This window comes from Vigna unguiculata, chromosome 7, assembly GCF_037176805.1.
Source record: "Vigna unguiculata cultivar grain cowpea cultivar isolate G323 ecotype 2 chromosome 7, ASM3717680v1, whole genome shotgun sequence".
Lineage (NCBI taxonomy): Eukaryota > Viridiplantae > Streptophyta > Magnoliopsida > Fabales > Fabaceae > Vigna > Vigna unguiculata.
The window spans coordinates 35427713-35453200 of record NC_140798.1 but is presented as its reverse complement, the minus strand read 5'-3'; the positions used below and the strand labels follow the sequence as shown (position 1 = coordinate 35453200).

Genomic DNA, 25488 nt, shown 5'->3' with positions numbered 1-25488 from the left:
TTTGTTTACCCTCTTTAAAGTATGATGCCACGTATGTTTTATGCAATGTGATGATACGGTCATATGTTGTGCTTGGCATGAGATGAGACATGAATTGGTTAGTTGTTGGTTGGACATTGGTACGAAATTATAATGCTTGAGATAACATGTGAACTGATGTGGGTAAAAGAGTTTCATGGGAAACTCTTGGTAATAAAGGAAGGTATCCTGAACTTTAATAATCATCCACACTCACAGAGTAGAATGATTTTGTTAGAAAATGATTACTCAAAATAATACTAGTAATAATCAAAATATGAAATAATATAATAATAATTATTAGAGCAATAATAATAATAATGACATATATCTAAATCAAAGAATATTAATCAGAGATATAATACTATTAAGGGTTAAATATGTTTTTGATCCCTTTAAATTTCAATGAATTTTGGAATTAGTCCATTTCAAAATTTTGAATTAATTTAGTCATTCATTTTTCGAAATACGTGGATTTAGTCATTTTAATCAAATTTTGTTAAATTTATTTGTCATTTCAAACGTATTTCATAATAGTATTTGACTTAATATTAAAGTAAAAATGTGTCAAACCTTATAAATAACTCCAATACAATCTTGAAATGTATACGAAACATCTAATAAACTTAACTAAAACTTCTGAATGAAAGCGGCTACTATTTTACTAAATTAAGCCATCAAATTATAAAGGGTATATAGTTTTTAAGATATCAAGAGTGAATAGATGGCTACCTACTACCATTGTATAGAAAGTTCTATCATGTTGGCTACTAGCTGGTAGTCAAATATTCTTAGAATTATTTTATAATTATGAGTATTTACGGATAATTATACATATTTTTATCTTTTTAAAATTCAAATGAGATTATTTAAATATCAATATTTAGGATATAAATTTAAATAAAAATTGATCTTTAAATATAATCTAAATGAAGTTACATCATAACATATTAGTATAAATATTTTTTTTTAAATGGGTGAAATGCTTATTATGAGTTGGATCTCTTGCAACCATGAATGGGAACAATTAGGATAAAAACATAGGTAAGGGAAGGGAGGACATAATCCATTAAATATATTCAAATTACGAATTTTAGTCCTTAAAATTGTAATAAATCATAGAATTGGTCCTAAAAATTAATAAGTAAAGTAGTCCCTAAAATTTACACCATCAAACAACTTTTTTCTTAAAATTATAATGAACATTCAAATTGATTCCAAAAGAACTAGAATATTGAAATGGTTGTTGTGATCATAAGTTATTAATAAATTTAGTACTTTAAATTGTAACAATAAAGCAAAATAAACCTTAATTATATAGATTTAACTACATTTGTCTCTTGATGATATGTAATGCAAGTAAGGAGAAAAAGACACATTGTACCAATGATACAAAGGGATTTCCTAGAATGAGGAGCTACTATGTTGACATGTGAAATTAGTCTATTATCTTGGTTTCGAGAAAAAAAAAAACTGAGAAATAAATAAATAAATTGAATGTTTAATTATGTAATATAATAAAAAAGATGAGAAAATATAAAGAAATAATATTTATAAAATATATCATTTGATTGATTTGTAAAAAATAAAATAAAAATAAACAAAAAATAGCTAAAAAACATTATTGCACCAAATTCTACTCTTTAAAAAATCATTTTCTTTATAAACAAACGATATTCACTACTTCCCTCCCTCACTTTCCTCTCCATCAAAAGAGAGAAGCAAAACTTTTCAAAAAAGTAATTATCATTATTACCCATTCAACTCTGCAATTTTGCTACATTGGTTTTCTCTCTCTCTCTCAATGCGCACAAAAATCCTTACTTTTCATTTTTATAATCTATAACGATAATAAATAGTTACTTATTAAAAAGATATTGAAAGATAGAGATGAAGACAGTTATTTTAAATAACTTATCCCTTTATTACTCCCTCTGTGTATATTACACTCAAACCTTTAACTTGCAAGGTTCAATGATTTATAAATCCCAGTTCATGTCTGTATGTATTATTACACTCGAACCTTTTACTAGCAAAGGTTCAATGCTTTATAAATCAAAGTTCTTGTCTGTGTATATTACACTCAAACCTTTAACTTGTAAGGTTCTGAGTTATGATTTATAAATGACAGTTCATGTCTGTGTATAATAAATTTTACCCAATAATCTCCAAGATCGACAATGTCCACAAAACAAATATATTTTACAGCAAGTGAGAAATGCATGGGTAGCAGCTTTTAAATTTTCTGATTAGTTTATTAGCACATACTGATTCCTGTTAACGGGTCAAAGTAGTTGAAATCAGTCTAAACAACCTTGCTGTCTCCACGCTAACAATCAACAACAATCACATATGATCCATGTCAATTTTCATTTTTGGCTACAATCCCCTTATATATTCGTCCTTAAAAATTTTGCATTCTACAACAAGCAACTCAATGTACTACACAGACCAACCCATGTGGGAATTGTCAGCAATAACAAAAAATTGGTGGATGGAATGCTCAATAGCGTCAAGGAGACAAAGTAATTGCTATGGTTATCGTTACTAAGATCCTTGCCCAAAACTTTTCCTCAAATCTGCAGGTTCTAAATGGAAAAACAAAAATAACGAACCTGAGACTTTGAGGTTCAGTTTCTCACATTATTTGACTTTCTTTAATCCTTTTTTTTTTCCTTCTTTCAACTTTCGTTCATGAAACATGGACTGGCTATGGTGGTCAATGCTGATAGCTGAAAAATGCTGCCTCCAGTAATGGACCAAATAGTAAACAACCTGCATTTAGTATTTTAGAATTCTTATGATTCTTTTAAGTTTTATTGAATGCATGGAAATATGAACTTCACACGAACTGAACTATAATACCAACAGATGAAAGGGTTGCTTTCACTTCTAGCATGCAGTCAGAAATTCAGATTTCTTATGATTCTTAAGTTTTCATTTGCATATATGAAAGTATGAATTGCATACTTAATGGATTATAATAACAACGGGTAACAGGAATTTTTCCTTCTGGTAATTTGGAGTATATATGCAGTCGGAACAAAGGAAAAAAGTATTGCACGGTGCATATAGCCTGATATTCACAAACAAGCCAATGTAATAAAGAGCTCAAGTGAGATAAGGAGGCATTATTGATAGAAAATGGCTGCATTCAAGGTAACATAGAAACAAAGACAAACACACGCACATATGGCATGTCTAACATCTGCAAACAGTTAATGGAATGTGCAGAACAGAAAACAACGATGATAATAACATTATGAAGCCATGCCTCTCCATTTTCTTTATCTGGGAACTTCAGAAGTATAATGCACCGGGTTATCATGTATAATTTGAGTTGTGAAAAGTAGGATCTCAATATCAAACAGAAACACAAATAACAATCTAGTGACTACAGAGAATAATCCAAAAATGGTATAGAACAAAACCTTTTCTCAACTAGGCTACTTGGTTGCATTGTAAGATGGAATGTATGACTCCAGAATTAGTTGTGCTGTAGAAGGTGCTCTAATCTCAACAATCAAGTAAGTAAACTTCCATTCATTGTCAGCTGAACCTTTGAACATCTCACAGAATACTTTGCCATGTCCATGGGGGCCCCGGATATAAAAATTAACCTGTAAGCCAAATTAACATATTTGAGTGTGAATCAAATTTTCAAAATAAATGACACAGCTACTAAACAATAAGTAACTTCCACCATAGACAAAAATTTAAGAATTTGAAAGGGCAGAGGGATAGAACCTGATAAGGACAGAGAAGAAAATATATGAAGAAAAGAGATAGCAATTTCTATTAATATCAGTACAATTGTCTGGTACCAGAACCAAAAATGAATTACACTAATGCTCAGGGCAGGGTATTCGAGAAACCCAGACATCTCCCCCATTCCACGAGTTCCAGTCCAACTTCATAAGATACCTCTTCTCTCTCAACTCCTTCTCTTATTTATAGACAACAGGCCGTATTTTTCTAATTATCCCAGCCCAGATAATTTACTAATATACCTAACAAAAAAATAGTCAACTAACCTATTGTAACCAATTATTAAGGGGGTTACCTGACACAGAGGAACAATACAGCAATATATCCAATGAATTCCTACTCAATACCTTACCTCTTTTCTCCTTTCTTCATTTTTGTTTCAACCTTTCTTTTAATCTTTTCTTTTACATCCCACGGGTGTATCAAAATAGTTCCCATAAAACGAAATGTAAATACATCAACAAATAAATTTGAGTAAATACTAATATGTTTACCTCTACATGTTCAACACCTTCTTCATCGGTCCATACCCTGTGAGGAATTCTTTGGCGAGCAGCTCGATTTCTACTCTCCTGACCATAACCAGTAATTGGAGATCCAATCCTCACGCGTACCTGGTAAAAAAACAAATCCAGAACAAGTGAACCTAAAAGCACAGTTACTATACATTACCCGTACCAACAGGTTTGGTTTGGCATGCACAAATTTTAATTACAATTCATTTTGCAGTAAATACAACATTGTTCAAATGCATGCCTAATTTTGGCCTGAAGCTTTCAAATACCCAAGTTCTCTACCTAGTGTAAATGCCTTATTTTATATTTTTTTTCATGTTTATAAAAGTGGGAATGTGAGAAAACTTGACAAACCTGACCGTCATCTTGAATTCTTTTGAGAGCCTTGCTATAGATCTTGTACCTGCAACCAGCTCCCAACAATTAAATAAACACATGCTTGAATATTACTTATATTACACAATATGCAACATTGCAACATTTTCATTGAAGAAAAAACGAGGAAGAAGGTGATTACTCTTTAGGTTGAAAAATAAGCTCCTTGAAAACAGCATATCCGGCCGCAGCTGCGATTCCAAGCCCCGCGAGAATGACAACACTGTAGGACGCTCCCTCCACAAAGGTCACAGGCTTCTCCGGAATGTTATACGTAGGGGCACTAAAGGGATCCTCCTCAACACTGGCTATGTCCTTTTTAGCCTACAAATCAAATAGATCGAAATTAGGTTTGGAAGCAGTAAATGACGCATTCATGGACTCTGACCTTATTGCTAGATTCGCCGTGTTCGTTGGATTGGGATGTTTTGGAAGAAATGGACCTTGATCCTCTGATTGGGAAGGAGGGGGGAGGGACATTGGGGGAGCGGCGAGTGGCGAGAGAGCGCGTGCATGCCGAGAGTGCGCGATGGTGGGATAAGATTCTGCGGAACATGGCGGAGTGAGGGTGTCTTTTCGTCTTCCACGGCGTTGAAGGGCTTCGAAGAGTGCGGAACAGGGTTCTGAGTTGCAAGCAAACTTCGCTTCAAAACGGCGCCGCCTCCTCTGTTATCCTTTTCTTCTTCCTCGTACGCTTCTTTTAGTTTTTTACCACTATAGTTAAACAAAATTATGTTGGATAAGTTATAATAGTTGGTTAAATTGTAATTTACTCATTTTTAAAACGACTTTTGTAGTTGGAAATCTTTAATTAAGCTAAAAAGATGTTTTTTTTTTCAATTTTTCGGATTTATAGGTTAGAGTAACTATTTAACTCGGGTTTTTTAACCTCTAATATTCGATTTTGTTTGATTTTTTTAAAAACGTACACTTATATATTATATTCAATTTTACATATGTCAAGGCTAAACTTTTCATCATTATTTCCAATTTTGTTACGATTAAAGACAAAGTTTAATTTACTTATTTTATTCGATTTATTTTAGAACTGTCAAAACATATAATTCAGTCTGATCCGGCTCGACTCATCACAAGTTGATCATTAAGTGAACCAATCCAATTCAACTCACTTATTAGCAAGCCACAAAAAAAATCGAACCTGACTTGGTCCACCACGAATTGGTGGATTAAATGGGTTGGCTCACGAGTTCACTTAATTCAAAAAAATACAATTATTTTATTTTTTTTCAGTCAAAACTAAATTCTAATTCTAATTAAAATCTAAATAAACTTTAATATAATTCATACAAACCAAAATCACAAAAATACAAATTATCTATGTGTTGGCTAAAAACACTTGTGTGACCCTTTATTTGCGGGTTGGTGAATCAACTCGGCTCACCACGGGTTCAACCCAGATGAGTCGGGTTCTAGGTGAGCTGGGTCAAAAATTAACCTGTATTAAAATTTGTAAAAAAATTTCAACCCAACCCGGCCCGAACCCATGGTAGACCAGGTTGGCTCGCGGGTTTCAACCCATTTTGACAGTTGTAATTTATTTCATTTTTAGTTTTATGGTGTATTTGGATAAAGTATTTTAATGAAACAATTCATTTTTTTGAAGAATTTAGATTTCTTTGTAATGAAATGTTTTTTTTTTTTGATAGAGAAATTAGAAAGCATTTAAAATGTAAGCATTGTTTTTTTTAAGCATTTCAATTAGTTAAATTAGTAGAAATTCAAATACCCTCAAAATAGGTGGAATTTGAAATTCTTCTCACTCAACCTCACACTCTTGACTCAACCCCAAACGGACCCGACAAGCCCAACAACCATGATAGGTTAGGATGGTCATACGATTCAAACGGATCGGGCTGGCCTGACGACAAAAACGGGTCGGGCAGGCCCGACTACCCAAACGAGCTTGACGACCTAGACGGAGCGAGCGAACCCGATGACCTAGACAGACCGGGGTGGCCCAACAAAAATACGGGTTGGGCGGGCTTGACGACCCAAACAGGTCGATCAAGTCGGACAACCCATACGGGTGGGGTGGGCCTGATGACCAAGATGTGTTAGGTTGGGCCGACGACCTAGACGGATCGAGCTGGCCTGACGACATAAATGGGTCAGGTAGGCCTAACGACCAAGACAAGCGGGGTGGGCTAAAAGACAAAGACATGTTGAATCAAGCCACACGAGTTGGGCAGGCCGAACAACCAAGAGGTGTTGGACGGGCCTGACGACCCAAACGTGTCAGGCATGCCCAACGATAAGTACGAGCCCGACCTACCCAACAACCTATATGGACTCTATCAGCCCATTGCACTGACGAGCTTGATCGACTTGACGACCTAGACGGGCCTGACCCAGCCCAGCCTGTCTGGATCATCATGTCGGGCCAGCCAACCCATTTGGGTTTCCCAGGCGCCCCTCTTCTCCAACATGTATTAGTTTCCCAGTCGACCCAACTCGTCTAGATTGTTGGGTCGGACTAACCTGATTGGCTTGTCGGGTCGGTCCTGCCCGACCCATCTGGGTCGTCGAGCTTGTTTCCAAATTTATCATAAACTCAAAACATAATTAAGCCTAAAATATATATTATTAAAATGAAATTTCATCTCACAAGAAATTTAATTATTTTATCCAAACAAGAAATTGAAATGTATGATATTTTAATTTCTTTATTCAAACAAGTTATTTAGAAAATGAATGTAATTTAATTGCAAACAATTCAAATACAACACATTTCAATTTCTCAGTATTGTTGAAATGCTTTGTCCAAACATAAGGTTAAACATTTTTTCATGCATGAGATTTTTAAATTGGTTTGGATTTAAATTACTCATTTTAAGTTATTATTTTCTTATTATGATAATGTACTCATGTTCACTTGTCTACTAATTATTTCTATTCTCGTTACCAAATTTAGCTTCTGTTCTTTTTCTTCGTCATTATGCACCATAATAAATTTTAATATTCTAAATTTATTATGTGAAATTAAATTGGTTAAACTGAACATTCATTATGTTGGTGTTGGCTGATCGGAGTGTTTGTACACACTTTGAAAGGTGTGATGTGCCTAGAGATAGTATTTGGTGGTTTTGAGAGTGTAGAGCATTTGGTGGCCGGATTAGGTTCCTGCATGGGATGGGTAGATTGCACTCGTAAACTTACCTTTTGTTGCAACATAAATCTGCTTTGCCATCTTTAGTTTAACTTTTGTGGTATGTTTGGATCAATGAAAATAAATATTTAAGCATTTCAAATAGTGAGTGTCCATTGTGTGGTTTAGCAAATTTCAAATGATTTATAAGAATTTGCAAGTAATCCTTATCTAATTACCCTCATTGAAAAATGAAGAGAAATAAAAGAAAAGTCACGTCACACAATTTAAATTACTTTTCTCAACCTAAGCTACTTATGTGTAAGGTAATTGATTTAAAACACTAATCCAAATTAATAGTACTTAAAATATACACCACTTAAATGAAGTCAACAACACCATTTAAATAAAGTTTATCATTAGGTTTTACGTAATACTGAAACTTGAATATTTTCATAATAGAATCAATCAATTTTATCTTTCTATCATTTAGAACCTTTTTCTTTCATGATATGTAAAAGAATACATCTAATTTAATAAATAATTATTTTGAAAAAAACACTCAAAATTATATTCATAGCAAACAAATACTCGCAATAAGAAAAATTCAATAAAAATCAATTTCAAAAATTGACCTTTGCTCAACCTTGGTGAAGATAAAAATCAATACCATATAAAATTTTCTTTAACAACAACAAAACTTGCAAAGTTGGGATATTAAATTTCATCCCAACTCATTAAAAATCTTTAATCAAAAATATTGATCTCCATAAAACAGAGAACATATATAATGCACGTCATTTAAATCATAGAACTCTTCAAACTCAAAAAATATTAACTTTTAAAATATAGTTCTTGAAGTTAATTTAATCTTTTCAGCACCCTCATCAGGTGCGTGTTGAAATTATGAGGGTGTAGAAAAGAATGACTTGCAAATGAGCACTGTTATTAGGCTGACCCATACTAAAAAAACTTATTTTCTCATATGAAATAAAGCAGGACTAAAATTGAGATAGATTCTTCCTGCATCCCCATATATTTCTTCCCATATCCCATATTTCTTTTTTGAAAATGACTTTTGAATTTCATAATCTGAAAGTAAGAAAAATGATTTATGAACTGTGCAATTGAAAAGTCAAATGACTTTTAGATACTGTAATTTTCAGAATGTGTAATGTAAAAATCAAATGATTTTTAAATCGTGTAATTTAGAAAACAATTTTCTTAAGAAAAAAAAAAAAACTTTTGAATAGGGGTGCAAGAAGAAAGACATGATGAGGCAAGAAGAAACTGTGTAAAATAGATTGCACCTCTAATTTTCATTTTACAAAATACAATGTGTGAATTTTCTATATTATTGTGTTTCATAACTCGTAATTTATTTTAAATTTTTGGTTTTTTTATATTATCAAAATGAGATTATAATAATCTGAAATCCATATTTTGATATAAACCTGTTTATGGGAGAATAAATTCGTTCAACATTACAAAATTATTAATATTTCAAATTTTCTGTTTTTCCTATTCCAAATAGTCTTTGTAGGATGTACTTTTTATATTTTGAAATGATTATTTAAAATTGGATATATTATTTAATATTATATTTTGGAGTGTTTATCCTGGAATATATATTTTCATTTGAAAACAGACATTTCAAACGTAGTTTCTATATTTAGAAATAATAATTCTAAAACTAAGAGCATGTCATTTTATATTATGAAATGGTCACTTTTACCAATATATTCAAATTCTTCTGATAATATATTTCGAAATTAACATTTGAAGAAAACATGGTAAAACGTTTTCATATTATCATATAATTTTTTCTTCAAAATTTGTAACTTCATCCCAATCACAAGAACCAAATCTAATGAAGCAAGTGAAGGAACGAGGTTCACTTTCACAATATATTCACCCATAAAAACAAGTTTTATTTTATCACCAACAATTTAGCATACACATTTATTATTTTATCCTTCAATCTTTCTCTTTCTTTATAAATATCAAAAATAAATTCTTTTAATGACTAAATTACTCCTTAAAATGAGTTGTCAAAAATATATTTAAGAAAAAATAAAATCGAGGAGTAATTGATTGATTGATTAAAAAAAATTATAATATAATATTTCAATAAGAAAAATAGTTATAGAATATATATGTTAATACATGGTGCCAAACTGTACCTTTTGAGAAACATATAAAATATTTTAGACCAAGGAAATTTATACAGTTGTAAGAGAGATCTTTTACCTCTGATAAATTCTATACTCACTTTATATTTATTATTTTACTTTTTTTATAAATATAAAAACTCACATTTTAATAGATTATCAGATATGAGATATCAAAATATTATTTGTTTTTGGTGATATGAAAAATGAAGGTCGAAAGAAGCACAATTTAACATAAAAAACAGCATCATGTATATTGTTTAAAGAATAAAAAATAAAGTAAGACGGATATAAAGTGTAAACAACAATATGAATGCATTTGAAATTGTTATGCATTTTTCTTCGATAAAACATATATTTCTCGGATGGCACTATATTTTACAATTATTTTAGCGTGAAATTTTTTATAATTGTTTATACAGTAACGGGTTGTAATTGAGAGAGGGCAAAAGAAAAATGAAGAGGAAGATTTGAAAGGAGATGTTAGGGTATGCAATGAAAAGAAAAAAGAGATTTTTTTTTTGAATTTATGAAAAATAATAAAAGATGGTTTGTAAAAAATGTAGAGAGGATTTGCTATAAGATGTGGAGGGAATCCTTGGGATTCATTAAAAAATCCTCTAATACTTAAAAAATCTTCACTATGGGTATAAATTCCTGGAGGTTTTATAACCTCTCTTAATAAACTCTAGTTAAAATTAAATTATCTGAATCTATTTTTTTACTTAAAAAATTATGTACAAAATACATAAAAAATATTTACCATAAAATTATAAAAAATGTTTATATTTAATTCTATAATTATCTATATCTATATTAAAAGAATGCACTTTTTGGTGTATATTTTTTTTTCCTATTTTATCATTAATAATATAATTCTTAAGTTTGTTAAGGATAATTATACAAAATTGTCACCGATTTCAATTTAACACTTTTTTAAAAATTATAATCCATTTTTTTCTTCATCTTATTGCTTGTTTTTCATCTTTACATGCAAGTATTTTTTACTATTGTCATTATATTTGTTCATTTTTAAGTTATTGTTCGTGCTTTTTTTCATTCTTTATTATGGTTCACTTAAAGTCGGAAACATGAGAAGAATATTCATATATGAAGAGGGAAAAAAACCAATCCTGAAATTTAAAATGAAATTTCGGTATAAGTTAGGAAGAATTTAAAACCATACACCTTTAGATTGAATAGCACTGAAATACATGTCAAATAATGTCCAAATACGTAGATTTGCAAACACAAGAACATGAATGACAGATTAAAAGTTCATTGTGAAGAAACAATTGTAAGATCCTGAGTCAGAAGACTGAAGACAGTTAAAAAAAACATAAAATAGAGTAAACAAGTATAATTTACTGTATTTTCAAATTTAGATTAAAATTTTGTACTTCCAAATTTGGATTAAACTTTTACTAAATTTTATTTTATTTGATATTACTTTTGTAACTCACATATTTTCAACTTTATAATTTAATTACTTTTATTAATTTAAAACTTTTAACCTAGCTTATTTATTTCATGTGTTCATAATCTTGTAACTCTAAAACTTTGTATTTTCTTTTAATAATTTCATTAATTACTTATTATTTTTAAATATTTTTAACATCTCATTTTATCTTTTATAAATCACATTATTTGAAAAATTATAATCACAGAAAATTTAAAAATGCATTCGTAGTAATTATAATAAAAATAATAATTTTATTAATTTTTATTATCATAAAAAACACACGCGGTGCATGTCGTTTCACTAGTATATATTAATTACTTAATTAATACATTAAATCAATATTATTTTCTTGGAATTATGTTGGTATACACGTTTTCTTTTTACAATTTTATCTTTATTGTAATAATTATTTTTGTTTTTCTATAAATACTGTTATGTCGTTTCTGCATTTAGACCATTACTTGTTAAGCGAAACATATTTTAATATTTGACATTAATACAAATTTGTAACTACATAATCTTTTTATTTAAAATTATCTTCATTATCTTTCCACTCGAAACATCATAAAATTGAATGATTCATAAGTGATTGTAGCACTCTCACAGTATCAAATCTTTAAACAAACACACCTAAGTTTTTCAAAAACAATTCTCAAAAAAAATTACTTAATTTTTAAAGTTTCTTTAAAAATATATTATTTTAGTGTAATAAAAACAGGGGCATTCAGAAGTGAATGGACTAAAATAAGAAGTTTGTGGAGGAGAAACGATGGAGAACGAGGTAATTGATTTTATGTATTTTAATAAAAAAGAAAAAGAAAATAATTTGTGGAACTTTTTCTTACTTTTTTCTTTTACGTTTTATCATTTCAATTAAATTAAAAAATTAAACATGTTTTTTCACTCTATAAACAACTAAACATTTATTTATTTTCTTACCAATTTTATTCTCTCAATTTATATATTATTTATTTTGGTTCCATCTGTTTATTAGGGACACTGACGCAGAAAAAACAAACGACGCATGAGGTTCATAAGCAGGAACAGTGAATACTGACACTGTTCTTCGTCACACGCGGCGAACCGAAATCACACAATCTCGCCAGAAACCATTTCGTTTTTCTTTCAATAATAATTTGTCTTTTAAGGTTGAAGAAACTCAGAGCCTGTTTTCTTTCTCTCTCTCTAATCCCCAATCTGGTTCTTTTGCGCTGGGAATAAGAAAAATAAGAACCATTTTAAAGAACATCAAAATGAGAGACCAGACACTGAGTTACGATTCCCACTGTAACTAATTGGGTGAGTTTGTCTCTTTACCCCTCTTTTCTTCTTTCTTTTTCTTTCTTGCATTTATTGACGTCAATGCCATCTCTCAAATTCTAATGCACTCACTCGAAGGTGAGAGAATTTATGAGCTTTCTTTTTTGTTTTCATTCATAATTTTTACGCCACTCACTCTTCTCAGCCTTTTTGAGAAACAAATTCCCAGATGGAAAATTCATCCTTTTAGAATTCAACTCATATTTCTTCTGTATTTACTCATCTGTTTCTGCTGTTCGATCACCAAGGGTCTCTGGAATTTCTTGTCATTTTCTCGGGAAAATTATGTCCTCCGCATCTTCTTTGGCTTTTCCCGGAAAAGCTCTCACCAATCTTGAACGTTTTCTGGTATGCGTCACTCCAGATGTTCCTTCACTCTCTCTTCAGGTATTTCTTTAATTTTTTTTATTTAATCCAATTTTTTAATTTAATATCGTTTATCTCTCTATTCTCTTGTGTCTTCGATTCGGGACCTAAAATCCAGATTCTGTTTTCTTTCTCCGTCGGATCGATGATTGAAGTGGATAATGATATAATTATTATTTTCTTATGTTTCTGCGGTTTCTTTGAATTATGCGTGTTATGAGAAATTATGAGAAATCATAACGACTATAAATTTCAGTTTGAGATACCAAAAATAATAAATGGATTGTTTTTTATGTTTTAAATGAATTATTAAAGAATTAGTTATTCACATAGCATGATACCAAAGAGTTGATTTTATTTCTCTATCAGTCAAAAGTCAAAATTTGATCTCAAGAACAAATGACCATGATGAAGTGTGGGTCAAACCACTAGAATTTTACGAATATTCCCTCGATGCCCTTGCTTTGATATACACATGTTTTTATGCCCATACATTAATTTTATAGTATCTTTTATCCAATGTTTTTTCTGATTTTCTGAGAAAACTACGATGTTTTGTAACAACTAAAGCATCTAAAACATTAGTGAACTGAATTGTTATCTAGTTAGGACGAAATGAATCGTTGCAATTGCAAAATGAGGCTAATTTGTTTTAGAAGTTGCATGCTACGAGATTCTCTCTGCACATGTGTTCTGAACAGTACTATGATGTGGCTAGAGATGGTATAGTACTCTGCACAGTGTACGACTAACCTTTTTATTTCATATTATTTAAGTCTCAATTTCAGATACTATTTTCATCCTTATCTCATAATTTTACCTTGGCTGCATGTTTTTACCTTGGATTAATTGTTATCAAATTTTGATGATAGAAAAATTTAACATTAAAAGATTAAATACAGTAAAAAGACTTGACTTTCTTTTAAGAAAGTTTTAATTATTTAATTTTACATTTATATATTATGTATTAAAAATAGAAAATCGTAATTAATTAGAGAAGGATAATTTTGACTACCAAAAGAAGTTAAGGATGATTTTATTACTGATACAAAAACCAAAAGAGGATGATTCTCACTCCATTTCACTTTAGGAAGAATATTTTTGTACACGTTTCTCCTCCTCTCGTGAAATCATTCTCGAATGTGACTTCAAGTGGGTCACCTGGTCCTACAATCATAATACCTTGGAGCAAAGGGTATGCCAGCTTAAATGATTAGGTAGTCATAAATGATATATAGAATATTTTGTATAAGATTTTTAAGAGATAAAAAAATGATATCTTTATAAACTCTAATTAACTTATATGCGAATTAAAAATATAAATTATATACTTTATACGAGAATTTTTATAGATTAGTTTGTATGGAAAATAATTTTAATTTTTTTTCTTCTTGAAAGTGCGTATATAATAGCTCCTTCTAACAAACTCTTAAAAACTATTTTCATTACAAGCTTCTAAAGATGAAATCTTAAATGGTAACAACATATTTAAGAACCAATGATAAATTTTACTCAGAAGTTGTTCTATAATATATATTCTTTTTAACTTGTTGAAAGAACAATTGTTTTGAAGATAAAAAACGATTTTTTATTTTTTATAACTCACGGTCAACAAAAGAGTTTCATTAGGCCTGAATCTTAAATTTATGATCCATGCATAATTTTCCAACCCAAGCCACCACTCCCCTATGTCGGGGTTTGCACCTGCAATGTACCAAGAAAACAATTCAAGTTCATTGCAGTAAAACATAGAAAAAGCAGTTTTTTTTTCTTCTTAATTTTTATTGCATTTATTGTGTATTATTTTTCAGGGCTGTTGTAGTGATCCAAATGGCCAATGTGTACCTCCTGGAAAAGACACAGTTGAATACTTCAATCTGAAAGATCTTTGGGACTGCTACTATGACTGGAGTGCATATGGTGTTGGAACTCCTATGATGTTTGAAAATGGCGACACTATGCAATACCATGTTCCATATTTGTCTGCCATCCAAATCTACAGTAGCAAAGCAGTTGCAGCAGCTTCTAGGTATGCAGAAACAACACAGTTGTGCTTATGCACTGAATATTTCAAAAAAAATGGTGTGAGCCATCTTATTGTTGTATATATAGGCTTGGGAGAGAGGACAGTGAAGGAGCTGAATCTGATTCCTGGAGTGAGGACAGTGGAAGTGATAAGCTATCTAGAACACTGAGTAACAATTCTAGCAAAGCATGGGATGTTGCTTCTTTAGATTCAAACTCTGATCAAGTGGGTTCTTGGACAGCAAGGGATAATGAACTTTACTTACAGTACAATGAGACCTCTCCATATTGGCAGAGAGTTCCATTTTCTGAGAAGGTAGTCTCTCACTTCAAGTGGTATGGTATTCTTAAACTTCTTATCAACTACAAATGACATGTTTTTATGTTTTGTCTCATGTGCTGGATGTCTGTTGATGTTTCTTGTTTCAGATAGCTGAGTTAGCCAGAAGCCACCCAGCATTGATGACATTGAAGAGTGCAGATATTTCCCCAACCAGTTGGATGGCTGTTGCTTGGTGAGCAGACATAGTTGTTTTTGTTGTCCTGAAAATTTGTTGTTCTTGAAGATGAACTCTGCAACTTGGAAGTGAAGAAAGCTTTGAACTTTCATTTTGCTTTATTTGAATAATTTTCTTGAGATTTTGATTTCATTCAAACATACTCATGGTTGATAAAAATCACTCTTTCTCTGAATTGTTGTGACGTGTCTAAAAAGTTCATAATCAATTTGTTTTTTCGACCTTTTTGTGAAGTTTATATTTACTCGTAGTTTCTATTTGATTCCATGATAGAAAATCTCACATTGTCTGAATAGGTACCCGCTTTATTCCGTACCATGTCAGAAAAGTAAAAAGGACCTGTCAAGCTTCCTCACTTTCCATACATTGTCGTCTTTCCAAGGTATCTTACGTAGTGAGTTGTCTTCCTTCAGTCAATGGATAAAGAAAATTAGAACATATATACTAGTTTGAAGCTCTTGCTGTTTCCTTTGGAGATTCTAGCATCTGTCACGTGTTCAGAGAACTGATTTTGCTTTAATTTCTGCACTTTTCTATTGTATTTCACAAAGAAAATTATGTATTCTTTGTGCTTTTGATCTGTGTAACATAGGCTTGACATTCTTCTGCATTTATTCATCTTCAATACATCCATTGCATTTACCATTTCGAAGAGGTGACCCTGATATCATTCCCACAACTACATTTTGATTTTGTTTTGCAGATTTAGCAAGAACATATGATGAAGTTGACACAGGGAGCAGTACATGTTTTTCAGGTGGGTGGCGAAGAATAATAAGAGAAAAATGCAAGAAACAAGAGGGTGGTTGTATATCTCTCTTTCCATTTGGACTAGCCACTTACAAAATGCAGAAAAATATTTGGTCAAGCACCTCTAATAAAGTGGTGTCCGATCTATATAATGCTGCAGACTCGCGGTTGAAGCTTCTCAACGCTGATCACCATGACTTCAACTTCTTCACATGCCAACCCACTTGTACCTAGTACATTGTTTGTTTCATGTGTGTTCAATGTAATCCAAACATCCTAACTCACTGCCCTTCACTTAGTATTAGTATGGTACTTTGACTTTGGCACATGTTAAGGAATTTTTGGTAACCAGAACATTGACAAAAATGTACATTTTTGTTTAGTAGGTCTTCTTGTGAAGTGATTTTTCTTCTTTATCCAAATTTTTTGGTTTGGTTACTTTCATATATATATGACTGTCAAATTTTAGGCAAACTAATTGTTATCTCTTTTCTAGTACAGTCTTTTCCATCTTTAAATACTTTGCAAGTTTTTCTGCTTCACTACAACGTTGGGGGATCAATTGCCGTGAAATCTGGAGACATGAGCTAAAATAATTGACATGAAATCAGCCTTTGGTAAAGTCGGGTTGAGTCATAGGACCACAAGAATAAATAAACTGTATCCATCAAGTCAAAGTATTACAAAAAAAAATGGACACATTTGTTTTTAGAGTAACCTAAATTAGATTTTCTGATTTTTTAATATAATAAATAATATGGAAATTTCACTATAAATCTAATCTAATATAAAATTCCTGATATTTCTTTACTTTTACGAGGAGCGTGTCTTCTTCTGGTAATCGATTTTTTTTTTTTTAATTTTTGAAAAAGGTGAAGTAACTTAGATTTGAAAATAACTGGTGAAAAAAGGAACGTGCTTCTGTCACATCAACGCGCTTGCAAGAGACTCGACTACGTACAAGTTCCCATTTTCACTTTGCTCTTCGTTGGTCTGAAATGGCTACGGTTTTGGGTTTGGTTCTGGTGGGGTTTGGTCTCGGGGTGTTGGCCGTTGTTGCTGCGGAAGCTCTGGGGTTGTTATGGATCATGAAAAGGTTGCGGCAGAAGAGCAATAACGACGAAGCCTACTTCTCCTCCAAGACCCTAACTACTGCGCTGCTTGATCCCCAACAGTCTCTGGATTTTGCGTTTAGAAAGCAGGTTGGTGCTAATTGATTATCGCTTCGGGTTGAAAAGGCCCAAACTGAGTATAATGAGTGCGATCGTTCACTTGGGTTTTAATATTACCGTGAAATCCAGAATGGAATTGGTAATGCCTTTAAGGTTAGCTTATTTCACGGGGAGAGTGTCATGTTTACAGTGATCTATGATGAAAAAGCTTCAGTTACAATAGTAACACGGCTTAGTGAAATAATTAATTTTGGTGACTTTATGGTCTATTCACTGATTATTACGCAATTAGTTTTTGCAATCACTTAAAAAATGGTTGAAATATTTGGAAAAGGAAGTTTGGTACCAAGTGTGGGAAATTTCCAGGGTATTTGTATGGTTTTGTGTTATATTCTAATGTTCGGAGTTTCACATTTATGAGCTTTGGCTTGGACAACTATGTTTATATGTATGGATGAGGATTGGTTTCTGGGAAACTATGTATTTGTTTACGTCTGTTACTTTAAATTTTTAGTTTTTTTTTTCAGGGTGTGGTTTGGGTTCTGGAATCTGGAAAAATTACAAAACAGTCCAGGGAGCAAAAAAGGAAAAATGATCTCTTGGAGGTTTCCCCTGTTAAGATGTATGGACAAATCAAGGGCCAATCGCTTATTCTTGGAGAACCTGATGGTTTGCACACAACGATTGAACTCAAGGGCTGTGCAGTACAAGCCGTGTCCGCATCAATACTTTCTTCAAGAAAATGGTAATGTGGTGTGGAGGGCTCTTCTATTGGGGGTTATTATTTGGTATGCATTGACAGTGATCATTACCGTAGCCAGTGACCGGCTTTTGACTTTTAATGGTTGTGCATTATCAAGGGCGTTCCATGAGTTCCCAAAAAAATGGCGGGGAGCATCTTATTTTCATTATGCTCTGTGGCAAGTGCTACCGGCATCATACTTTTTCTAAGATGCTCTTTGTTATTAGGTGAATTTAGTGTGTGTATCTTGTCCTTTAACCTTTTGCTTCCACTTCTTCTATTACCAACACTTTTTCACTTAGCTCCACATGTATGTATGAATGAGCCTTAATTGTACGAATGTGAAAATCATCGGTGTCAAAGTTTTCTAAACTTCACTCACTTCCTAGCTAGGAGCTAATGTAAAATTTCTTTCAATGTTGAACTATTATGCATATATTGAGGAAGCTAGATGTTTAAAGTTCTTATTTATTTGGTGATGAATCTTGCAGGGCAAAGAAGTTTCCTATCAAAGTGGAAAACAAAACCTCTGTCATATACAATGGAAACAAAACTATTTATATATATCTTGACACTTCATGGGAGAAAGAAGCATGGTGTAAGGCCCTCTATCTGGCTTCATGTGATAAAAAAGAAAAAATCAAATGGTTTACCCAGTTGGATGATGAGTTTCATAGTTATCTGACTTCCTTGAACTCTGTTTACCATTCTTTCATGAAACCATCGATTGGATCAAGTGTTGAAGTGATAGAAAGGGCTGGTAAGCCTGATGGTTCTTCCTCAAAGGTTCGGCAATTTTGGAGAAAGGTTTCTAAAAGAACATCCCGAGTTGGTTTGGAAAATATATCAACTCGATCTTCACAATCAGTTAGTGAAGGGAAAAAGACCACCGAGAAGCTTCGGGCTTGCCAAGATGCAATTTTGGCTACTAGTTTGTTGAAGTCTGCTTCAACATCAAAGCTTCTAAACAATTCCATAGTAGACAATGAGAAGTTTGGCATTGATGAAGGAACATTATGTTGGAATTTGTTAATTTCTCGGCTCTTTTTCGATGCCAAAGGAAATGAGGAGTTGAAGAGATCCATACAAGCAAGGATTCAGGTTTAACCTTTTCCCATTTGACATTTTACATGTTTGAAGTTAGTTTGTTATGCGAAATAAGTATAATTTGACTAGTTATCAAGTTCTAGCGACCTATCTATATTAATTTGAATTTCTTTAATTGATCATATTTTCTTATTTGTGTTGGAAACATGCTATTTTTATCTTGTATAATGAAATCCTTCCCATTACTTGTAGTTCATAAACCACAAGTTTACCTAAGTTAATGAATATATAAGATCCTGTACTTTCTAAGTCACAAGCATGACTCTGTGAAGCTTAAAAAAATTAATGAATATATAAGATCCTGTACTTTCTAAGTCACTTACACAGTAATTTTGACACTTTAATTGATATGGTTGATTTAATATCAGATTCTCAATCAGCATTAGTCATCACAAGTGGTAGCCACTTGTGTCTCTTTACCAAGTTGTTTAAGGTTCGAATCTTGATGATACCACTTTGGATAATGATTAAATCATGTTGAAAGAGAAATACCCACAGTATGTGTGCTCAAGGTCCTTTCCCTTATTTGTCATTCCTTTCAGTCATGAATAAACCGTACCAGTACCAAGGTTATAAAAAAAATATGAAACTATCAAGCAGTTCGAAAGGAAGCTATCCCATTATCAGAGTTGTTTTTCTTAACATAAGTAGTGATTAGTTGATTTCAACATTTTTTTTTTATTTGAGGGGTGCTTATTTATGTAAACATGATTTACCCCTCTGCTCCATATTTATTCCTTTATAGTTGTTTTAGTATGAGGTAAATATTGATTACTTCTGTGTGTATACTGAGAACTCTGCCACAGAAAACTTCTGAGATAAACAAGTCTCTTTTTCTCCTTTTTTCAGAAAACATTGTCCAATATGAGAACTCCTGGTTATATTGGTGAAGTCATCTGTACCAATATCAATACTGGGAATGTTCCACCTTGCATTGTAGGAATGCGGGTTCTTCCTATGGAAATGAGTGAAGTATGGGCAGTAGAAGTTGACATTGAATATTCTGGAGGTGCACTATTAGAGATTGAAACAAGGCTTGAGCCTCGTGAACTAGAGCTCGATGCAGGAACAGAAGACTCAAATCCACAGTCAAACAATGCTGGAGCTGTCCCTTCAGATCTTATTGAAGATTTTGAATCTTTAGAAGAACAATTGAATATTGCAGAAAGAACGAATGATTTACAAGAGCACAAAGAAGAAGGTGATTGGAACTCTGGTCAGTACACGAGTCTTCTAAAGTCCAATTATATTTGAACTTTGCCTTTGTCTTTGGAGTCATATCAAACGTAATAATTTATCCTCATTTTCTTATTTCCTGAAATCTATCTTGAACTTAATTGGTTGCCTCAGAGGATGTCCAATGCCACTAAGGGTCAAGTTTATTAGCACATCCATGATTTACTCATTTGCTGTAATTTTCACAGATTATAAACTAAGTACACTTTATTGAGATTATGGCCTGGGGTTTCCAAATCTTATGCCGCACCACCTGGGGTGCTTTTGATGAGTTTAAATATTTTCAAATTTAAATAATGCAGAGAAGTTGTATGCTTTTCGTAAGGACTCCCCCCTCCCTTTACGTATGGATCTACCTTTCGTTTTATCCACTTTTTCTTGTCTTCTTGATGATAAATTGTAAACTTCCAAAATGAATAGGAGAGAATATTGCCATCTCTATGTAGTGTTAGATAAAGTATTTAGATTGATATTGTGATGTGTATCTTGTTTTTATCTAAGCAGATGTTTCCAAGACCTTTAAGAGCAGTGTGCCTTTGTTAAATCATGGATCAAGATGGAAATCTATATTAAATTCCGTTGCCAAACAGGTTTCACAGGTATCCTCTGTTTATTATTCCTTCCTCTATTCCATCAATTGCTTCTTGCACTGTTCATTTTCAGTCTATATCTTCATTATTGAAATTTTATTATTTTGATAATGTTGTGTGGATGCATAAAATTGCATTCCTCTTTCCCGTCTCCTCGGTTAAGTAGTATGAATGGCTTGTTGTTGAAGAACTACGTTATGCCTGACCTTAGTTGCAACTTCAATTGTTGTCACCTAGTCCTATATCGAATAGAGGCATGCCCTAAATAATGCATATAAAGCTCTGACAGTTTTCACTTTACAAGCTAATAATTTGACTTATACACATCATCTAATAAGATTAAACCAAGTTACATTTCTTGCTATCATATATTTTGGTGAGCAATCTTCTAGTGTGGTTCTAATTTGTTTGAAGACCATAGCCTCCTTTAGATTTTTTTTTTCCACAAACGTATAATCCTGGGAAAAATCAACCTGAAGGGTTAATAACATTTCTATAATTGTTTAATTGTACTTTTTATCATTCAACTATTGTTATTTTTCGAGTTTTGCCATCCAAGTTGTTTTTGTGCAATTTACCATCAACTTTTCAGTTTTTTCAACTTCTATATATTTTCGATCTTGTTGGTAACAAGTTGACATTGTTTTGTGAGGATTGATGATAAAATGACGTTGATTTAGGGACACATCAATATATTGTTATATATTTAATAGATTGGTAAAATGCACGGAAATTGAAAACATAATGGTAAAATGTGTTTGGAAAAACTTAGGTGATAAAATGTGCAATTAAACTTCTATAATGAAGTAAGAATGTGATAATAGTTGTTCTTTCATGTTCTTGAATTTCAAAGGCTTTGTTACAACTGAAACCACTGTACCTTTCCACTAAGGGCCTGTTTACGTTTCTTTTCATTTCATTTTGCACTTTTTAAATATAAAATTGACAGTTCGTTTTCAAACAGTTCCGATTTCTTAAGATTTGTACAAGAAATAGAGAAAACTAAAAATAGTAGTTTTCAGTATTTCCTTTACAAATACGTGTGAATAAAATCCAAAACAAGGTGATGCTTTTGTAATTAAGAAGAACTAGGAATGAAAACAAAAGTAGACCCTCCAGGGGCGTTTGGTGTTTGAAAACGTTTTCCATTTTCATTTTCAATTTGCTAAGATCTTGCAAATTTGTCTAGTGTTACTTCTTGTTTTTATTTTCAATATCGTGTGGCTTACGAAAAATTGTGGTTGTTCATCCACCACTACTCCCTCACGCTCACCTTTACATCTAGCACCACCCCTTGAAATTTGCTAGCCTCTGAATAGAAGTTTATGGCCACTTTGACGGCGCCAATTTCATCAGATGTCATCGCTAACAGCTCCAAAGTCATCAAACGAAAACCACTATCTAGCTGATTTGGAGGGAGTGATGATTTGGTGGGTGTCTGGTAGCAGTGATGAAGGGTTCTACTGTTTTTTTTTTTGTTATGAAAACAGACAAGGAAAAGAAAAAGTCAAAACAGCTTAATTTTTTGTTCAAACTTTGGTCTTTTCAAAAATTATTTTCTATGAAAAGGTTTTAAATCAAATATATTTTCGGGTTCACATTTTGTTCTCTTTAAAAATGAAATAAAAAAGGCTCAAAGTAAACACCCTCTTAAGTTTTCTTTCATATTTCAAAAACAACGCAACCCACAAGGCATTCGTATGATTCAGGGGACAAATTGGCACTAGATACCAAGAGCTAACAGCAAACACTAATCTTATGCAAAAAGGAAACTTGGTTGAGTTTGCTTTTAACGAGTTTTGTTTGATTTGTCTCTTTCAATTTCTTGTGGATTAATGTAATTGACATGCATTGATCAATGTTCTTAACTCTTATTCTGAATGTTGTCTTTTTTTTCAGTTTTTCTGTTTGCATGAGTAGTGTTTGAACTCTTTGGATTTTTGATAATTTGCTAAGCCACTGGAAAAGTCCAGGATTTTCGTACTGTTTGCATGTGTAGTTTTTAAACTAATGTTGTCTTTGATGAGTATTTTCGTATTCACACAGCCAGATTCAAATATCGATAATGCGTATTTGTTTCCTATTTCCACTTTCTACGTAGTCAACTAGTCACCAGTTCATAAACAAAAAAGTTGTCTTGTTCTCAAAGTAACTGATTATTTCTTGTCAAAAGGTTCCTCTCTCCTTGGAAATAAGAGTGACTTCCCTTAGAGGGACATTGCGCTTGCATATAAAGCCTCCTCCCTCTGATCAATTGTGGTATGGTTTCACATCAATGCCAGACATTGATTTCAACATGGAGTCATCTGTTGGAGATCGTAAGATAACAAGTGCGCACATTGCTTTATTCCTGGTCAACAGGCTAAAGGTAGGACTTACTCCCTTTCTATTATGATTTATAAATTTTGTAAAGAAGTATTCTCCCCCTGCCATTTTTATTGATGTTTTCAAATTTGATATATTTTATTCATTTGCATGTGAATTTTTTTAACTATTTAGGAATACTTTATCATCAATATCATTAGCTATATATGCAAAGATCGCTAAATTCTCTTTTCTTTCCATCTGTCAATATATAACTGCTTTCCTTCTAACGTTTTCCCATCATAAAGGGTTTCCCTTTATACAACTGAACTAATTCTCAATTTATCAAATGATAACAAAACAAAACTAGTGCCCACTTTTTACTCTCTACCACCCAACTATTGTTTTTCTAAAGATACGTTGTTTCTTTTTTTTTTTTTTTTGGAGTTTGGTTTAGAGGTGTGCGGAGTGTTTTTCCTCTGTTATATCCTTTCTTCTCTCATAATATTGACAGAACTATTGACATCCTTATCATGGGCACACTTGTAACTGACTGAGAAATGTGTCTAACTTCATAACTCTTTAGAAAGTGTAACAGCAGCACAATGTCTTTAAACTTTTATCTCTATAGAAAAGATAAGAGCAGCTTTAGAAATGTGTCTAACTTCATAACTCTTTAGAAAGTATAACAGTAGCACAATGTGTTCAAACTTTTATCTCTATAGAAAAAAGATAAGAGCAGCTTTTGCTTGCAAGCTGAATTTAGTTTTGCTCCTGCAGACAGGAATTCGGGAAACTTTGGTGCTCCCAAACTGTGAAAGTGTATGCATCCCATGGATGCTAGCAGAAAAGGATGATTGGGTTCCTCGAACTGTTGCTCCATTCATATGGGTTAACCAAGAATTTAGAAATGAGACTTCCACTTCAACTTATACCAATAATCAACCTTCTGGTGGAGTGAAAGCTAGTGGTGCTAGCACCTCAAGTAATGATTCAGAACACAAACAACATAATTCAACTAGTGCTGAATCTAGTCAAGAAGCAGATAGGAAATCATCAGATTCTCTAGCACTCCCATTAGATTCCTCTGATTCAGTAACATCAGAAAGCAACAGGAGTTTGGAAGGGCCGGATGCACCATTGTTAGAGAATGACAAACCTCAAAAGACTACAGATTTGAAAGAATTTAAGACATCATCGTTACAGAATGACAAACCACTTGAGACTAATGAACAGAATATGGAGAATAATTCTGAGCTTCTGTCAGAACATAAAAGTGCGGTGATGGAGAGACGAAATCATTCTGTTGAGAGGGAAGATGGACTGCCAAAAAAAATGGGGAGAAGGGAAAGGATGCTTGATTTGGGAAAGAAGATGAGTGAGAAATTGGAAGAGAAAAGGCGTCACATTGAGGAAAAGAGCAGACATATTGTTGACAAGATGCGAGGACCATAAGAGTAAGAAATATTATGATCTGTTCATATGAAACACAAGTGTTATCCGTATGGCTGTTGAGTGTGGAGTATCGGATATTGTTTGATACCATGAAAATTGAAATGGAATTAGGTACATACAACATATTATCCCAGTGAAGTAAAAAATTGTTGATTCTTGTAATTGTAATTTTGTCATAGCTACATAGCACATTGGAAGATTAATCCAATGTTTTATAGATTCATGCTCACCCCTATGTGTGAGAGGAAGATCTTATGAGTTTGTATATTACTCCCCTAATATTACCATTGCCATTGGTCAACTGCCTCCAACTTGAATTAGGAAAATATTAAATAAGTATATATAACCCATATAAATGAGAAAAAAAATGAAAAGAAAAGAGAAAAAATTATAAATGTAATGAATGACATGATAGAAAGAGGAGGTAAAAAGAAGAAAATAGTAAAAAGTCAGTTGTAAGATATGTTAAATGTATAAATGAAATTACT

The 25488-nt window shown here is 32.3% G+C and overlaps 3 protein-coding genes across 4 annotated transcripts; 2 read left to right on the top strand and 1 right to left on the bottom strand.

Annotated features, from left to right (window-relative positions):
- Positions 1-2555: 2555 nt before the first annotated feature.
- On the bottom strand, positions 2556-5383 carry SD3 (import inner membrane translocase subunit). Its single transcript, XM_028078745.2, has 6 exons — positions 5065-5383; positions 4819-5000; positions 4656-4704; positions 4281-4400; positions 3450-3638; positions 2556-2793 (listed from the first exon to the last, which is right to left on the bottom strand). Exons 1-5 carry the CDS (start codon positions 5230-5232, stop codon positions 3465-3467), a joined length of 693 nt encoding a protein of 230 aa, XP_027934546.1. The 5' UTR covers positions 5233-5383; the 3' UTR covers positions 2556-2793; positions 3450-3464.
- Positions 5384-12438: 7055 nt separating this feature from the next.
- Positions 12439-16776, top strand: LOC114192411 (uncharacterized). The gene is made up of 7 exons (XM_028082123.2): positions 12439-12714; positions 12984-13122; positions 14913-15130; positions 15214-15442; positions 15556-15641; positions 15941-16026; positions 16348-16776. Exons 2-7 carry the CDS (start codon positions 13021-13023, stop codon positions 16626-16628), a joined length of 1002 nt encoding a protein of 333 aa, XP_027937924.2. The 5' UTR covers positions 12439-12714; positions 12984-13020; the 3' UTR covers positions 16629-16776.
- Positions 16777-17297: 521 nt separating this feature from the next.
- Positions 17298-25301, top strand: LOC114190757 (uncharacterized). Of its 2 annotated transcripts, none has more exons than XM_028079763.2 (7): positions 17298-17596; positions 18094-18311; positions 18800-19409; positions 20265-20616; positions 21156-21250; positions 23415-23609; positions 24326-25301. In XM_028079763.2, exons 1-7 carry the CDS (start codon positions 17393-17395, stop codon positions 24998-25000), a joined length of 2349 nt encoding a protein of 782 aa, XP_027935564.2. In that variant the 5' UTR covers positions 17298-17392; the 3' UTR covers positions 25001-25301. The 2 variants fall into 2 exon arrangements, with proteins under 2 accessions (XP_027935564.2, XP_027935563.2); XM_028079762.2 differs by having other exon boundaries at positions 17301-17596; positions 20265-20631.
- The last annotated feature ends 187 nt before the right edge of the window (positions 25302-25488 follow it).